Source organism: Parasteatoda tepidariorum, chromosome 4 (assembly GCF_043381705.1).
Source record: "Parasteatoda tepidariorum isolate YZ-2023 chromosome 4, CAS_Ptep_4.0, whole genome shotgun sequence".
NCBI classification, from domain to species: domain Eukaryota; kingdom Metazoa; phylum Arthropoda; class Arachnida; order Araneae; family Theridiidae; genus Parasteatoda; species Parasteatoda tepidariorum.
In genome coordinates, this window is record NC_092207.1 from 767,586 (window position 1) to 787,934 (window position 20,349).

A 20,349-nucleotide genomic window follows, 5' to 3' on the forward strand; every position below is an offset into this window, starting at 1 on the left:
AATTTTTGTGCAAAATTTTTCTGCACATGCATTTGAATATAAATTTCTGAGATTTTAAATCTGTTATTTTACCTTAATTTTAATTAAAAAATATTTTAAAACCTGCTGATTACCTATAGTATAATTAAATTTCAATATAATGCATGGCAACTGTTTTGAAGTTTATATATTTTTTTTGGCAAACTTCAGTTTTCGACATTTTTGACGGTTTAAACCAGTATTATACCCTTGTCATGTCAAAAACCACTTTTTGACGTCAAAAACCCAACCCTGGATACAAGTAAGGAAAAATTTAGAGCTTATTTAGCTAACTGTTAAAAAAAAATCAGATTTGAAGATTTTCGATTTCAAAAAGTATATGCTATAATTAAGTAATTATTTAAAAAGTAATTGCTTTGATTAATTGATTGTAGAATTGAGACATATTTTAGTTTACATTCGAATGGAAGCAATTTAAAATTTAGACTATAAAAATGTTATAATAAGCAATTATTATAGCAACAGTATTTTTTTAAAAAAATTTAGTAATACTCCAAAAGTATTAAAATGAACTTTTAACAAATTTTCTTTCTTATTTTCAATTTATTTCCACTCCACTTTAATAGAGAGTTAAGAAAATGAAAGTCTACAAAAACCTTCAGCATTGAGTACACGTTTAGATAGGCTGATTGTCAACCACCCCTTTATGAATAAAATGTGCTCTATAACATAAAATGTATGAATATGTAAATAAAAAAATTCCTATAGTAAGAAAATTTGGAATTAAAAAGAGTTTAAATGAACAGTTATAAATATTTATTTCTGATATCTAAGAACAAAAACATTAGATAATAAAATGATGTTTTCTCAAACAGTTATAAAATGTATTCAGTTTTCTCCCACTTTTTAAAAAAGAAAGCAGCTTAAAAAAGGAAAAAGAATTTGCTGACCTGATTGGCTAAATGTTGTTAATGATACCTTTACATGAAACTCAAAATTTTAAAAAGTAACTTTTTGATGTTTTACAATCGAATTCTACATTTTGCACACTATTTTTGAATTGAGTTTATGCAATTAGAATTAAATAAATAATTATTCGAAATTTAGTAATTTTTACAGATAACAGAAATGTAATTTAAAATATTAATTACCTAGTCCACGAGCTGCAACATCAGTAGCAATCAAAATGCAATCTCTAGATCGAAATTCTGAAATATTTTGATAAAATTAGAGATTAAATATGTACATATTTTCAAAATAAATCATGAAATTGATGAAATAAGAAAAAAATATGCATTTATTGCTACTCATAGTTCAACCAATACAGTTCAACCTAGATTAACAGTCGCAACCATTGCATAGAAAATGGCTACCAAATAACAAACTTCAGATGGCAAAAGTGGTGACCATGTTATACATCCTACTATAAAAGAATATAATATCCTCATACTCCATGTCCTGTTTTGATTGTTTATTTGGCAGTTTCTTTTATGAATTTTCACTGATTTAAAATCTAGCTGTTTATAATATGATAATACAACAACTGAATATTAAATCACATCTTTGAACAATTGTTGTTTGATAAATTTGATTTAGGAAAACTAAGCTTTGTCACTCGCTTTTTCAGGAATTGTAACAGATGTCAATAAACAAAACCTTTTACCATAAATTGTCGAATTGTGCGTCTGAGAAATCAATTTTTGATTATATTCAATTTTGATTTTATTCTAAATTTGCTATTGACACACACTGCACCGTTCCATTGTAAATTCATGATTTTTTTTTTTGGCAATTATTGTTTCATGTATAATATCCCAGGTATTTTTAGTATGATTGTATTAGGATATGCAAATTTCGAATAGGAGATCTGAGTAGTTATTTTTTTACTTGCTTGATTTGCAATGATTTACTTACTAAATGACCGTTGTATTGCTTATTTAAAATCTTCATTATTTTTTTTTTACATTTAAAAAATAAGTTTTGAATTGAATACAATAGTATTTCCCCATGTGAACTCCAAATTGTATATGTCAGCTAGAACTTTTTGACTTCATGACAATTCTATTCTTAATTCAGACAGGTCCTATAGATTTTTTTTTCAGCAGTTTTCAAGGTTTTTAAAATCTGGGGTTACATGAAAATATTACCACACATACATTTTAGTAATCACTTTTGATTAACAATAATTTTATTTTCATTTAAAATAATTTTTTTTCTCAGAATATCCTCTTAATTTTAAACTTTTTAATTGTTTTACTTTTGTATTTAATATGATATTATAATTTTTGAGAAATTACTTAATCTGGAAGAAGCTTAGATAAATAAGTTATTGCTAAGAATAATTATTAAAGAGTATGTTACTCTTTACTATCTTATGATTATTCAACAATTATAAATTAATAATGATTCCATAAAGTGAATTTATTTGTTAAGATTTTGTTTAAGTAATTCTTAAGAATTCTATTGGTATATTAATTTGGCACTTTTTTCCCCTTGGAACTGAATTGTTTTATAGAAAAAGTAATTTTTTTCTCTTTACTTTCATGTTAGCAGTTATTGAAAAGCAACATTTGGTGAATGCTCTGTATTCTTTTTTTGGTTAAAAACATGCGACACAGCCCTTAATCAGTTCAAAAAGTTAAGGCTTAAGAACATGTCAATGACTTTTTGCACAGCTTAAGATTAAAATGATTTTATTTTAGTTGAAAAAATTCAATCCAGCTTAAAACATATTTTAATTAAAATGCAAACTTAAAATTACAAGACATTGAGTATGTGAAATTTGTTAGAACATAAAATTCTATTAAATTTAAGTTATTAACTAGCGATTAAAAAATTTCAGATTCCTTACCATTTGTTTTACTCAAATAAAGATTTCTGTTATTTTCATTTAAAAATACTTTAAAATTTACAATAGTATACAGATCATATTTTTACATATTACTGCATCCTACTGCAATATTTTTTTTCCTTTGAAATTTCATTTTATTTCTACCAAAACAGGTATTTTACTAATACTTTCACTAATCATGAGAAAGGTTCACAGCGGTATGGGGACAATTATCGCCAAATGTTCCACAAATGCACTGCAATCCTACGCATGGACGAAAAATTTGCACAACCTTGAAATATATTTGAAATTTACAAAAAAGTAACTAAATTAGTTTTTTTTAAAAATCTAATTTCATGCATTTAAAAAAAAGAAAAAAATTGTTGTACAAGATTTATTGTTCTACGAGTGGTATGGATTTCAAATGTGTGGTATTAAAATAAATAACTGTAAGTGTCAGGTACATAAACATTTTAAATGTTGAAATTTTAAATTTACCAGGGTTCCCACTAAGTTTTTTTTAAAAATTCAAGGACTTTTCAATGACTTTCAAGGACCTAAAATCAAAATTTTCAAGGACCAATTCAGTATTATTGTTATATGCTAAAGTACATGTCAACCAGATTTTACAATTACGTAGAAACAGAAATTGTGTATTTTTAAATCACAATGCTTATTTGACAACCAAATTTTTTTTTTACTAAATTTATCAGCTAATAATACAAATGGTTGATAGTTACATTGCTGTTTCAAATCACTTAGAAAAATTTCAATTGATAAAAACAAAAAACTCCAATTGACATAGGATACTAGCCAACATTTGAAATCTAGCATCAGTGAAACTTTTCATGAAAAATTTAATGACGTGAATTAGAATTAATGAAACTGAATGAATGTATAACGCATATTATACATTCAGTTTCTTTCAAATAAGCATTGTAAATAATTGATAAAATTTGCATAATTGCACGGTTATTAAAATATACTTTTTTTAAAAATATGTTAGATCAAATTTCAGGTTACAGGAAATGTATATAATTAGATAAATTATCAATTTAACATATCTGTTTCAATATCAAATTTTCTATTTTGTTACTTCAGAATATCAGTAATGCGTTTTGAGCAGAATAAAATCTATTGTAGAACAATATTTCACAGATAACTAATGAAGACTTACTGAGCTTTATTTTCTTTAAAATATATCCATAAAATGTGAAGTGTGATTTTTAAAATTTTGTGAATATGCGTAATTTTCACTACACAGTGATTCACTGCGAGGAGTGTAGATATCAACAATGTCAATCTTAATCTATGAAAAGATAACCCAACATAGAACAGAGTTCACATGCCTTATATACTAGTGAATTGGAATTGTATTTTTGTAATGGCACAATACAGTACTCCCCCACCGGAATTATAGCTGTGATAGATTTTGATGCATGGATACCACTAGTTGAATCATTGCCATTTCGTGGGAAGCTGGGAGAGCTGTATTAAGATCACCGTACTTTTTAAGAGCTGATCATAAGAGCAGTATTAAGATCAGGCGCTGCCTTAAGCAATCGAGTGTATACATTGTACTTTATGTGTGATCGAGATTGAGAAGCAACAGCGTGAGGAGATGGATAATGTTGCAGTTCAACATGGACCATCCATCGAAGTAGGTTTGTTCACACCGCGTCCCGGTCACCAATGTGGGGAGAGTAGATATCAACAATGTCAACCTTCATCTATGAAAAGGTATCCCAATATTGTATCGAGTTTACATGTCTTATATGCTAGTAGTGAATTAGAATAGTATTTTTGTAGTGGTAGATACACTACAATGGTAATAAATAATTTTTGATGTGTACCATAACATGGATTATGTAATTGTTTGAATTTTTGTCTCAAGTTTGTCGATTATATTAATTTTTTGGATCACTAAATTTTGATTGCTGGGGTGAACCCTAATTATGAGTTAAAAAAAATACTTTATCCCTTTACTTTGCCTCAACAAGTAAAAATCTTACTTAGGAAAAGTAAGTTTAATGAAGAGGTAGCAAACATGTATGAACATATATTGAGTTTGTAAATATTTTTAAATTATTATATTCCTTAAATGTTCATTTACTATGTATTTTTTTAAGAAAGAAGTAACCAGTATGTTGTACAACTTAAAATTAATGTGATTTTTAAGAAATTATTAAAATAAAAAATGATTTAATTAAAATATGTAAAATTTTTTCGCAAAAGAATTTATTTTATCAACAACCCTGTCACACTCTGAAAGTGGTTACTGTTTGTAATAGGCTATCCTAGAGTACTACCCACATCTTTTATTTAGCTGGTCAATCTTAAAAATACTTCTTCATATAATTTTTTAAACTCTGGCATTTATCGTGAAGAAATCTTACTGATATTTACAAAGGAAAAAAAAATCGATTCATTTCATTTTGTGAAGAAACAAATTAACTTCTGATGAAGAAAATGCCTCTAACATCTTGTTTATGCACCAGTTACAAAATTTACATAATTTTAAAACTGAACAAGTGTGAAACGTATCGAATGACGATCACAACCAGTGCCAACAGCTCAAAGCTTTTAAAGAAAATTTCAAAGAAAAAATTACAAGATAATAATAGTAAAAAATTTCGTTTGCGTTGCGAAAGATATAAAAATGTTCATATCAAAATTTCTACATTGTTTATTGTAAATATTTCAGCAGTAAGTATGTAATTTTAAATTTTATTCTCATAGTAATTTTAAAATCTTTTTTACAATGCATTAGTTGTTTTTCCGTATTTGTCATTTACAATTAAAAATAGAGAAACGATTTTCTACTGTACCTTAAAAAGATTATCAGACATACACAATTGCATGAGAGATACGATACTGTCCTAGAAGACCAAGGTTTTGTCAATGGAATTGTGCTTATGTCGTCAAGAAACACCCTCATAACAAGACACATTTAATAAATATGGCAAATATTATATTGCTTATAAATAAAAAGGAAACCCAAACTATGAGAATTAATGCAAAATCTCAAAGACGAAAATTTAAAAGAATTCATCTATGTCAATTCTGTCCTTCACAGTAGTTGAGGAGTACTTATTAAATTAAATTGAGGAATAGACATTAAAAAGAGTCATTCATGTAAGAACGTCTCTTTTAAAAAACCTCAACAACCATTCTATACAGAATGAAAATAAATATCTATGAAACAATACTTAAAGCAATTTTATTACATGACTCTGAAACAGGGAGCCTTAGAAAGTCAGACATTCAAAAATTTGAGGTTTTTCGAAATCTCTTGGTCTGTTAAAATTAGAAATGAAACAATATTAGAATCAATAGAAGATGAAATCAATAAGAGAGAAAGTGGAAAGAGTCAGGACACATAGTGAGAATGGTAATAATAAGACTGGTTGACACTCAATCTGAAAAAACATGCTTTCCCTGTACACATTATATACACTATATTCAGAGGAAACACAATTATTATGCTCTTGTGTGAGCTATATTGAGCTAACTATACTAATTTTAATTGTTGGAAAAACTTAAGAGAAAAAAAAAGGAACAGCTGAACATACTTAAATAATGCCGTAGTAAATGAAATAGTTTAATATAGCTAAAATATACTTAAATATTCCATAGATTACACTCTGAGTAATCACCTTATTTTAAAAGACTAAAATAAGAAACAAAACTCCCTGTATTTTCCCAGTTTGTTAAGAAAACCATGAAATTCCCACCAGTTTCACTGTTACTTTAGGTGATTTTTTTTAATTCCCTGTTTTTTTCCAGGTTTTCCCTGTGAAGTGGCAACCCTGTAACAGGGTGTGTAGTCAGATTTTTCAACAAAAAATAAGCACCTGCTAAGTACTTTTTAAGCACTCCAAAAATATTTTTAACCACTTTCCAAAAAAAAAAAAAAAAAACAATCATAATTAAGATCTGTGCAGTAATAATAATTTTTTCCCATCGTTTAAAGTTCTTAATTTATAAACATAAAATCAATAAAATTCACAAACATTTTCAAAAACTTTACATAATCATGATAAAATAACTAGTTTCTGATAAATATTGCACAAAAAATTGTGAAAATCATGTATTTTTTGTAAATTGGAACAAGAATAGGCACGACGAAAAAAAAAACAACTCTTTTTAAAAGGTAGAAAAAAAAGCACTTTTTACAAACCCTGAATAAAAAAAGTACCTTTAAGGGTTTTAGAAAAACGTAAATCAAAAATAAGCACCTTTTAAAAACGTTACACAACCTGCGTAAGAAAGGGAAAACCAAGAATGATTTGGTGGCGACTAATGATGGCAAAATTGAAAAATTTCAAGGAAGCTAAGCTGAAAATGGTATAGTTTGCTAAATATAGAAACCAAAAGAGTGATCATGTGCCATTCATACGAATGAAATAACTAGATATGATTACATAAAAGGGGACAAAAAATAGTACGAACTCAACTTAACGATAGTCAACCATATTAATAATAATTATTTATGCTTTCAATACGATAACATTGTTCGACACAAATATAAGTACAGAAAAATATATATAACACTTACGATTCAGGACAAAATCTCTCTTTGTTTGGGAGATGTCACCATGTAAAGTGTAAGACTTTATTCTGGAAAAAGAAAAATTGCTTAACAAAACAGAGGATAAATTTAACACAGCAAATATCTGTAAGTAATACATAAATGTTTTTTCCCTTGCAAAGATCGATATGATATTCAAATGAAAAAGAATAAGTTTTAAAATTTAAATAAAAAGTGAAGTTAAGAATTGTAATTAGAATATTTTTGAATAAACATATTCAGCTATTCAAATCAGAGTATTCCCCTTGCAGAGGATCAAAATTGTGATGGCTTGTCTTCGGATCATCCTTAGGGATGTTTCCCAGACTGTCGCCAATAGCCCATTGTGCAGCTCTAGTGCGACGTAAATTAACTACTACTCAAATCAGAGTAAATGAATGGTTCAAATAATACAGGACTGTGCGGCGAGGAGTAATCAACAATGTCAACCGTCATCTATGAAAAGGTACCCCAACATAGAATCGAGTTAACATGTCTTATATACTAGTGACTTGGAATTGTATTTTTGCAGTGGTAGATATACATAGTGCAACAATTTTGAACAAATGTAAAGTTGATAAAAAAAGTTTGCTAAGAATAATTTTATGTGAAATTATTACACTGGAAATATATAACAGTTCAATGAAATATTTAACTAAGAGAAACGAGGGAATCATCTAATAATAATAAATTATTCTAAAATTAGGAGAAATGAACATGAATCAAATTAAAGTGATTTTTTAAAAGATATCATTTAATAAACTTTGAAAAATATTTACCCTAAACGATTTAATTTTGCTCCCAAGTAATCAACTGTTCTTTTTGTCTGAGCAAATACCAAAACCTAGAATGAAATATTTCTGTTACAGATAATTTTATTTTCTCTTCTTTTTAACCACATTGCGCAAATAAAAAAAAAAGAAGTTTAATTAAAGTGACAAAAATGCAATCGATTACAGTAATTAATTACTTGTAATGACCACAACTTTACTTACAGCTGTAATTGTGATTACAGCTCATCAGAAATTTGATTACAGCTGCTATAATGACCACAATAATTAATTACTGTAAATGTAAGATTACAAACAAATATGATTCACACTTTGTGCAAAGACAGTTTGCAAGTATGCATGGGCATACATATTTTTATGTACATAGAATGTACACATGTAAATGCAATTTGAGATTTCAATATATATATGCAATGTTGGTATGCACAAATGTTGTTTGTCTGTACAATATTTACATGCATAATTATGTACGATACATGCAGACATGTATGCAAATGTATGTTTTGTATGTATACATAGACAATATATGTATGTATACATAGACATTATATGTATGTACATATGTAAATATAATGTATATACATGCATTAATGTACGCAAGTTCATACATTGTATTAATGTATCGTAATAGCTCGCAAGTATATGCAAGAACGTTCTTTATAGGTACATTATATAGACATAGTTTTTTTAAATAAAATGCATGTATGTATGCAGGTACGTTTGTATGTACATACATATATGGTTTGTATGCATGTAGAATACGATTTATACACATATACATGCATGTATTTAAACCAAGTACATACATTGTTTGAATGTACAATAATAGTAAGTAAGCATAAACAATGTACTTATGTATATACATATGTATGTAAATACAATGTACATGTGTAAATACAATACTTAAAATATCTATGTAACAACTTTGCTTACAGGTACACTATATGTACATAAAAAAACATATTTCATTGAAGAATATAGTAGATATAGGTCAATAGCTTTAACCATAACTCTATTTCTCATTAAAGATAATGCAACACAATTAAAGCAAAACCATATAAATTGTATAATTGGAAAGTAAAATATGAGCTCAAATAAAGAGTACATCTCTGAAACAAATTGCATATTTCTAAGAAAACTGCAACAGCTGTATTAGATAAGCAATATAATAAAAGCAAATTAGTTCAAAAAGTAGTAATATACCTTATTTGATTTTTTTCCAGAGTGAATTTCTTTTAATAAGGACACAAGCCTGTAATTAGTAAGGAAACAATTATAAAACATAAAGTTGATAAGAAATACTCAGTAAAAAAGCAAAGATTAAAACTATATATTTAAAGTTTTAATAAAAGTCATTGTTCCAAGGAAAATTGATAGTGATTAAAGCATTAGCAATAAAATATAAAACATGCAAAAAAAAAAGAAAAAGAAACTAAAAAGCCATTTCATACATAACTTTCACAAGGAGTGTTTTTTGGTGCTGTTAGCGCACTAGACAAGGCTTTTAATAAAGCATGTATTCATTAAAATTTTGCCAATATTAAAAACATGCATTAATTCAATTTGTAAAAATTAAATTACTTTGACTTATTGCCACAGTAAAATTGTATAACTAAAAAAAAAATTATTTATATCAATGATAGATTGACAACGCACAAAAGTATTTTAATTTTATTGTTAAATTATAGATACAGTGGAAAGTCCTATACTCCGAACTGTCGGGATTTTGACGAGTCTAGAAAATAGATTATTTCGGACAATGGGTTTTAAGTTGATCAAAAAAGATTAAAACATTCTATTAAAAAAAAAAAAAAACTAACAATAATTAATTTGAAAATATAAACAGAGTTCTTGCTCTAAAAGAAGATAAATTTTTTTCCTGACTTTTCTAGGTAGATTCAGGTAAAATTGAAGGATGCTTCTTTAAAAAAAAAATTAAACAAAATTTACACTTAATAAACATGTAATATAAAATTATAAATAAAATCACAACTCTAAAAAAGCAGTAATAAATAATTTTTATTTAAAAAAAAAAATCCGGTGATTTAAATAATTAGAAATAACATGAACTATAAATGTGACTGAAAGGGAAAAATAAGACTAAGGAAACTTAGTGTGCAATAATTTGTTTTTGTTTTTGAAGGAAAAGCATTTATTTACAAGCAGAAAGTTTTTGTTACAAAAAATAATAATATGATACATAAATAATCTGTGCACAATTGAGGTTAAATCGTATTTAATCAATGCAATGAACAACTAATAAAACCCAATATATTAGCAATGATTAAAAATCATGGGAAGGTAAGCATCAATAAGATTTTAAAATTTACTTGAGAGATATTAATTTAAAAAGAAAACAATTAAAAAAACATTTGTAACACTAATTATCAAATCATTCTATAAAGAAACTAACAAATAAATATATAAAAAAATCTATATTTAATTAAAACCAATCCATACTTATTAAATGAAGTTAAATAACAAAATAATAATGCTTTTTATCAACAGACTTTTAATCAAAAAATAAATTAATGATAAAAGCATAATATTTATAATTATTATTAATCCTTATACAGGGTTACCACATTTTTTTGTGAAAAATTTAAGTACTTTTTTGAAAAATTAAGGATTTTAAAAATAGCATGATTATTTATCATTGAATATACACATGCCACCAGTGATAGTGCCATTTATTTACCTTTCTAAAAAAATCAATAATTAAAAAACTAAATAATAATAAACAATTTTATTATATGTAAACACTGATATAATTGTATTGATTAATAGGGCTGGCCAAAGAAGTACCAGGCGATTTTTGTAAACCCAGGCCGGATAATAAAATAATCTTCTTAATCGAATATGTAATATTTTTTCATTTTAATATTATTAACGATCTTCTTGCATTTTGTTAAGGGGAAAACAAACTAATTATCCCCCCCTTTGTATATCTTCATCAAATTAATAAAAAATTGGGAAATCTGTAGCTGCAATTACTGAAGAAAAAGATCGAGATCGACATGCGAATCGAGCAAAATCATGCGAATCGAATTCTTGAAAAAAGGGTTATTTCTAATTTACACTAAATGCAATACTAAATGTATGTTTTCATTCTGAGATTTAGCTGTAAAGAATATTGTATTAAAAATATAGGATTTTAAAAACTATGTGGAAATCAATAGCAATTACTGCATAAAAAAGTAGAACAAAAATTTCTCCAGAAAAGAAAAGAAAATTTTTTACTTCATTATTCTTTGTTTCTCACTATTCTTAAATGAGAATAGAAAAATGAAAATCTTAGGAAAATTTCTGGGAAACAAAATTTTTTACTTCCGAAAAATAAAATCTTTCTGCAATTTGGTATCATTCTGCGACAATGTCGCTGTGTCACCGTGATTCTGCAACGGCGAATTTGACAATGTTCAATCAATCTCCATAATAAGCGAAAATTCGAGATGTTTATTGGTTCGATTTCAGAGGGTGAAAAATTAAGCCTGAAATTGAGAAAATCTTGCAAACTGCAGCAGAGTTGCACATGAGAGTACAAGAATCCTTCCCACTGAATCCAGTACATATGCACATGCAAGTATTTCATTAAACATGCAAAATGATTGCCGTTTTCATACACTACGGAGTGACCGTCCATCGATATGGATTGTGGTTGAATGTATAGTGAAAATGTTCAATAGAACTATATGAAAAGCACGCTTTTTGTATAATTTGTGGCCGATATTGACATGGTTAAGAAAATATATCTCATTTTGGAAAAGGAAAAATTAAGTAGCTTTAAAAACACCTATTGAAAAAAGCACCTTCAAGGGATTTTAAGAAACGAAAATCAGCACCTTCAAGCACTTTTTAAAAACGATACACATCCTGTGGTAAATACTTACGTATTCAAACTAAGATACAAACATTTATCATATTTTTTTCGCGGAAATGTCTTTTCGTGTAAAAGGACACTAAACGCAATGAATTTAAATTTAATTGTCTCATTAAATGTGAAAAATAAATGTCTTACTTGTCTTCTTTATCAAATTCTTCCACAATGTATATGTTTTGTTTTATTTTAGGATTTGCCACGAGTCTCCCCTCACCCACGGTCACTTTTACGTAATCTTTTAGGAAGTCTTCGGCCAAACTTTGGATTTCCTGGGGCCACGTCGCACTCCACATCAGCGTCTGTCGATCTGGCTGCAATTAGAAGTTCATACACACTCACTAAATTATAAATAAATAACTTTTTTATTTCTGTACTGTACAGAAGTTAATTTGCTTTGAATTATCCTATTGTTTCTTTGCTAGTTTACTTTTGCATACCTATTACCTGCCAACATTGGAATAATAAAATAATGGAGATTTTAGACATCTTTTAGGCTACGAGTTCAGTTTTGATACAACATGCATAATCATGTAAGTCAAAAAGAGAAATTCACAATTGGAAATAATATAAGCACTTACATTTAGCAATGTAAAAAATATGTATATAAATCTTAATCTAAATTTTTTAAATAAACATTTTCGTTTTTAACAATCTACAACGTTTCACAAACTCTGAAAAATCAAATGTTTAACAAAAATGAATGTCCAACACACTTTACTTCAATGAAATATAGAAAGGGATGGATAAGAAAGGAATTTCCTGATCTCACAGGTTACACTCAATCATTATTCGTACGCACTGTGAGGTTTAAAGAGACAACTCATGTCTAAAATTGATGAATACAAAAAAAAGTTGTTTTGTGTTTCGACAGGATGAACACTGTAATCATCTGAAAAGCAATCCATAGTTTTTCTAACCCAATTTTATTTCAGAACGCCGGACTAATTCGTTAGTTAGGGGCTTTTTATTCCTTAAATTGAGGTTGTTGCCTTCATTTTAGTCGGGTAGGAAGCAAAATTAGTTAATTTGGGGTTCGCCAAACTGAGGTCCGACTGTATCTTGATTTAGTCATTTTAAAGCTGACACTGGTAGAAAAAAGGATGTCCACACAAAAATCAGGAATATATAAAGTTTTTTATTAGCTTACCCTGAGCTGTCCAACAATCTGTCTTATTTGAGGCTCGAAACCCATATCCAACATTCTATCTGCTTCATCAAGAACTAAATAAGTACACCTCTTAAGGTTGACCACACCTTCAGATACAAAATCAATCAGCCTCCCAGGGGTAGCGATGCATAGATGAGCTCCTAAAATCATTTCAATAAATATTTGAGAAGAATCACTACTAAAGAAGGCGGGACCGAGTTTTATTGTCAGTGGGAAGTTTCTCAGGCAATTAAACTATCTCCTATGCACAATTCAACAATTTGAGATAGTATTTTAGCTTAAATAACAATTTGAGATCCTCATTAAACTATTTCCATGTAATTTTTGACAAGGATTCTATATATATATATCATCATAAATATATAAATCCTTATGAAATCCCCATGTGCATAAATGGGACTATTTCCTTCATTCTTAAAAATGCTATGTCATGAAAATTTTTATGCTTGAACGGCAAGTGTTGAGTAAAAAGTAGGAAGACCAATTTCACATTGACAGCTTCTGCATTTTTGACACTAGTAGTATTATTTATATTAAAAATGTATTACACTAATAATTGACTTAATTGTGTGCCCGAAGCACTAACAAATCAGATACATTTTCTCGATTGTATTAAACTCCCCTATAGCAATACGACACAATACAGAAAGTTTTCAACAGCTTAAAAACTAATAAATGAAATTGCAGAAAGAAAACAAAATTTTGTTCTCTTGAAGAACAAAATTTTGTTTGTGATTACAAATGTAATAATGATTAAAACTTTAATGAAAATACAATATTTTATTGAAGTGTTTCATTTCATTTCTTACTCAAAATGAGAAAAAGTAGTACAAATCTCTTTACATTCTCATCCTTGTGAAGTCTGTAACTTTCGCTGTCAGATTTTTTTTTTTTTATTGCAGAAAATTAATATATGTTCTCTCATAAATGCAAACTATCTTCGTCAGCAAGCAGTATCTTTTGCTCGACTTATTGGTGGTCACGCCTGCCGACATTGGAGAAATAGAATAACAGATTTTATTAGCGACATTCTTTAGGCTACGAGTAAAGTTTTGATACATCTTACATAATCATGTAAGTGAAAATGAGAAATTCAAAATTGGAAATAATATAAGCATTTACACTTAGCGAAGTAAAAAATATGTATATAAATCTTAATCTAAAGAAGATTTTTTAAGCCATTATATATAATTACCTAAACTAATTTATATTTTATAACCATCATTGAACAGCCTTTTCTGAATTTTTATGGAGATATTTTATTTTGTAATCGTCATTGAACAGCAGACCTAATTTTCAGGTTTACAACTACTTATGTTCAACTCTGTAACCTTGTAATCTTGAACCCCAATTTAGAAGACAATGGTTGGATGAAGTATTGGGAGAAATTAACCTTTGTGGTTCTTGATGGAATCTTGGCTTCTTGATGGAACTAACCCATATTTGCGTTACATGGAGACGAAAACCATAAAAACCTCTCACGTTAACCTGACGGCAAGGGAACTCTAACCCACTTTGGATATTTTTACGCCAGCACTGTGGTTGGTGCAAGTTGGATACGGAATTTGTATCGACCAGTCATCCCTGAGATTCAAATTCAGTTCACCTCATTGGAAGGTAAATGCTTTGTCCCCTGAGCCATCACGGCTCTACATAAATTATTACCACTCAACATACTGCAGTACTGGCAATGGCACCATCTGTTGAGGAATAAGAGAAGTATTCTTGTCATCAGTCGATATTTTATCTCCAAAACTTTTACATTTTAAATTGTTTTTTAAAAATTTCTTCAACAAATACGTAGAAATGGGAGAATATATAAGTAGACAGGAAATAGTTGTAAAATACAGGAGTCTTCGTTACAAAACAGGAGACTTGGCAGGTATGGGTGGTGAAATATGTGATGTCCCATCCACTGATCTCCAGTTTTCTCGTCCCATCCACTGATCTCCAGTTTTCCCTACAATCCCCGCTATCTTAAAAAAAAATGTGATAACATATTTATTAACCTCAAGATCTGCATATAATAATTATTAAAATAAGGTTAAAAATATTTTTGAAAGTGATTTTCAAACCTTACTGTTAAAACAGCAGTCTTAGACATAAGAATGAAAAAACCAAATTTATCCCAAAACACTAATGAAAGTGAAGTTACAAAATGATTTCAATTTAAGGTAGGAAATTGTGTAGAGCCATCATTATGTTCAGAAATACAAAAAAAAATCGTGCAAGTAGGGAAAAATTCAACTTCAACGATGCAATCTTTCTCTCCATCTCATGGCACGCGGACACAAAAACACCAAACACGTGAGATGCAACACTGGGAGAGAAATGGGTTAGTATTGTAGTTTTACTATTTAATTCCATTCATCTAAAAGTAATTTCATTATAAAAAAAAACTTTCTTTTTCACTCTCTGAAGATAATCCTAGCTATATCTCTGACTGTATGAGATTTGAAATTTTGAAAAGGGTATTTGTTTAAATCGCTTCCCTGATTACCCCAAGTTAAATCGGGCATGCATATTTTGCAAATATTTATTATCCCGAGATAAATCAGGTGCAGCTGAATTTGCCAGTACGTTTTGTCTTATCACGTCTTTATTAGGCCCCGTAGCAAAACAAAAATCTGCTGTGATCGGAAGTTTGCCATGCTTTGTTTGCGAGTTTTGCTGTTGGATTGTGGGAGTGCACATGTGTTTTATGCTATTTTATATATAATGGTTACTGAATTGACATGAAAAAAAAAAGTTTAAAAATAATGGCGTATCACTTTACTGGTGTTTGGAAAGTATCGCTTTGTGTTGCCCCTTGTTTTAAAAACTATCATACAAAGACTCATATTTAACTTTTGTTTATTTGCACGAGATAACTCTGGGATAGTAAACGGATGGTAAATTGAATGTTTTTTACACGTAAAAAAATTAAGAATTCAACTTAAAACTTGAGTATTAGGTTTTGCTTTAGTTCCTTGTATTTATTAATAAAATAAAAAATATGTTGATTTTTTGTATTTTTTTCAAACAAATTGGTAATGGAAGCAGTTAAGTTGATATTTATAGATATGTATTAGGTAAAAACACAGTCAGCACACAGCAGTTTTTAATAGTATTCAAAGCGTGCAAAGTTGAATATAGAACATACCCCTTAAGCATTGCAGTTGAACATTCCTAGATGCACCACCATATGCACAAGCAGCAATAAGATTTGAGGCACTACAGAATGGACCACTCACTTGATATATTTGCTGAACAAGCTCCCTAGTAGGAGCCAATACAAGAACCTATTAAAAATAGAGTTTCATTATTAAAACACAAAATAGTTTGATTATTCGCTAGACTTTTCCTTGTTTTGATTGACTAATTTTTAATTATCAATCAACCTATCTCGATTCCAAATTTGAGGTTCTCAATAACTGTGTATCTGTTAACTGGATTATACTAAGGAACAAATTATGCTTTTTTTCGTTCACTGTTAAGATTTTAGAAGCTAAAAAGCGTTAAATAATTTATTTATTTTTTCTGTAACTTTAAAGATAGTAAAAAAAAAAACTAAAAATTCCAACAAACACTTTTTTAAGTAGCTTTCATACTTTCAAAAAAAAAAGGGCGGAAGAGAGAGAGAGAGCAAATTAAGGAATTTTCCATAAATTTTTAATTTGTTCTATTAAATTAAACAAGATTTAATAAAACTGACACCAGCGTTTAAAGCATATTTTCGTTTGCATGTTTTCATGCCTTATACAATCATATTTTATTTTATGATGCAAAATTATATCTGTAGAAAACCCCATATCATTTTGAACTTTATTTAAAAAAATTAAAAAACTGCTTAGAAAATGGCATCAAATTTTTCGCAATTAAATTTAAACTGCTCTAAAAATTTTGTTCCATTTTACTGAAAACTTTTTAACTTACGTAAAAAAAAAAAACGTGACACGTGTATCACAATCTTTATGCTGCGAGATTTTATTCCTTCTCGACTCCAGTTAAACATGAATTGGCAAGCACACACAAAAACTGAAGTACTAAAATTATTCATGTTCTACCCCCTCCTCACACCCACATTCAAAACGAATTAATTGAAAAACAAATGTAGTTGCAATAATTGATCTTGAGTCATTAATTCATTTCTTTGGCTGTCACTATGTTCAAAAGGGGAAAAGTGAAAATGTTTTTATTTTTTAAAAAAAAAGAAAAAGTAGGAAATATAAGGAAAAAAAAGGAGGGAAGCCAAAATAAAAGGAAAAGAAGGAATAATAAGAGGTCTGTGGTCCCTGTTCATTCATGTGCAAATAAATGGTCGAATGAAATGAAATATAACCCCTCCTTAATATTTTATTATGAATTTTTCTTAAATAGAAAATATGGAACAGCCTGGAAAAAAGCAAGAATAGTCTATTTATGTAAATTAATTCAAACAGATCATACATGATGTTTGAGGCGTTTTATCAAACAGTAACAATTCCGCATTAGCACAAGAAGTGAAATGTTTTCTTCTTTTTCAATCACTTAACATTTATTAAACCAACAATCGTTATCACATCTTTTGTCTATTTCTTTTATAGTCAGTAGCATTTCTGAACATGGGAATCTGCTAGGGTGTCATCAACATTATAGGATCTGGTTAAAATAAGATGTGTACAGGAAAACAAAAGATGCAACAACGATTGTTGGTTGAAATGTTAAGTGATTGAAAAAATAAATCATAAAAGAAAATTGGGTTTTTATATCACTTACAATAAAGAAAACAAATACGGATTTACCTGTGGAGAACATTCATTGCAGTTTGTTTTAAACGAGGGTTGATTAAGAGCATGCACCACAGCAGGAATCATAAACTATGAAAGAACAAAAATATGAAATACACTTAATTAGTATAGATGATATCCATAAAATACTTTAGATGATTGACCAAAAATGCAAAATAATACATATCAATGGTCTAATGCTATGAAAAATGCCCCAATGCCATTTAATTTAACTTGAATTTTGTTTGTAACATGCATTGTAACATTTTATTACAATTTAAATTCACTCAAAATGGCAAACAGAGCAATTATAAAATGCAATTTAAGTCTTTAGGAATAAAATTAGTCTTTTAGAAATTTTGAGGAAAGAAAATAAAGCATTTTCAGGGTCTCTAAATTTTTGCAAAAGGTTTATTGACATTTGTGGAATTATTAGAAATAAATGAAGGCCCACCAGCCAAAGAATATGCTCTCAAAATGAAGAAACATCTCGGTTGTTATTCTAAAAATATATAAGATGTCACAAGAGGGTTGTTCAAGAAAAGAAAGGGCAAGACTTGAGACAGCTGAAAATGATAGAGAAACAGCTTATGGATACCTTATAAATAGTTGCAAAATTTTATGTGCATGGATCACAAAACATTAAACACAGTTCGGAATTACTCGGGAACTAAGCGTCTCTTACTTGCTATATCTCTAGTACAATTTTCAACAGATTTAGATCAAATTTTGACACAATGTTCACAACAAATGTAATTTTTGTTGCACATAGGAATTTTTTAATTGGGTTGCCTGGATTTGAGTAATCCATTAAAATTGAACTTATTTCACGTCATTTTTCAAAACACCATCTTGCAAACCCTCCCTTTTATTTTTTTAAAAAAAAAAATCGTACTTGGGACCAAATATTTTAAACCACGATATAATTTATAGAGAAGCACTGACTGAAAATGGAAATTTTTGCCCAAGCTATATAGCCTGTGAATCGACGGAAGAAGCGACTATAATCTGGGCTATAATCTGGAAATCTTGTTCCGAAAATATTTTAAATCATTCTTGAAAAATTTCCCGTTCATGTAAGCTAATTTGAATTTGCTACTCGCTTTATGTTTTAATCAGTTTTTCTTTATTTTTTATTTTCTGTTTTTATGTGATATTTTTACTTAATGTGTTCTGTTTCATTTGTTGTAAATTTCTTGTAAATTTTTTTTTTCAGTGCTCCTCACACTATTGTATTGATATATGATATCAAGACTTACAGTCCCATGCTGGTGCACTAGTAGCTTTGATAAGAAAAGGTTTCAAAAACCTAACACACTAGTGTACAGTGTGCCTTTCTTTTAAGTAGAAAAATCATTGCCTACTCAAACAAACTTTAATGACATTTATATTTTATGATGCTAACACAGACAATTTTAATTACAATTGTTTATTGATCATAAAATATAGTCTACTTAATCAAAACACTACACTATGCATTAAATATCCTAAAATAAAATTTCTCATAAATGTATAATTTAAGATTGAATAAAGCACTCCCTTTTTAATCGAATAACCCGCTTAATTGAATAGATTTGGCTGGAACCAATGGTATTCCTTTAAGCAGGGCTGACTGTACTTTAAAACATACAGAATGATGAAAATGTTACAAATTAATCTATAAATAAAAAAATAACATACAACTAAAGTTTTTCCTGATCCTGTTTGAGAAATTCCAACCATATCTCTACCACTCATCGCAATAGGCCATCCCTGAGCTTGTATGGCAGTGGGCTCAGAATAACCCTGACCGAGAATTACTCGCTTCAAATTTTCTGAAATAATTCGACATACTTAAGCATCAAAGGAAAAAACAGCAACTTTTTTATTATTTAATTTAAAATCAATCATAAATTATTTCATAAATTTATTATTAACTTATTAGTTAATAATAAATTATAATGGCATAGTTTATAGAAATCTACACAAAGGGAAAAAAATATGAATAGAAATGTGTAGCATCTAAATTATTTAATGATTATCATTTATGATTGACAATAAATAAACTAAAGTATGGTTAATGTTCTTTATATTTTTGAACACCTAACATTGAAAGATAAAAGACATTCCATTCATTTTAGATGTTATTTGGTAAATTGGTAACAGTACACAATGCTTATTTCATTATTTAGCACTAATACTTTTTCTTTAAAAATACTCAAACAAGCATCGATATTTTAGAAATTAGAGGAATCCTAATTTTAGAAAATTATCTAAAACGCATAAAAACCAGAATTTTTTTGACCAAACCATGAGAAATTTGAAAACAAAATTTACCAGAGAGTTGGCTGTTATGTAACAGTATTATTTATGCTATATTTGTCAGTTAGATTTCAAATGATGA

The 20,349-nt window shown here is 28.3% G+C and overlaps 1 protein-coding gene across 1 annotated transcript in view; it reads right to left on the reverse strand.

Moving 5' to 3' along the window:
* LOC107444116 (probable ATP-dependent RNA helicase DDX5) overlaps positions 1–19,780 on the reverse strand; it is a gene marked incomplete at its 5' end in the record, with an annotated part of 25,069 nt that extends 5,289 nt beyond the window's left edge. Inside the window, 9 exon segments of the mRNA XM_071180426.1 lie at positions 1,131–1,187; positions 7,368–7,429; positions 8,159–8,223; positions 9,374–9,422; positions 12,189–12,361; positions 13,198–13,358; positions 16,361–16,499; positions 17,982–18,056; positions 19,647–19,780. Of these exon segments, the coding sequence (XP_071036527.1) occupies positions 1,131–1,187; positions 7,368–7,429; positions 8,159–8,223; positions 9,374–9,422; positions 12,189–12,361; positions 13,198–13,358; positions 16,361–16,499; positions 17,982–18,056; positions 19,647–19,780 (915 nt within the window).
* Positions 19,781–20,349: the final 569 nt, after the last annotated feature.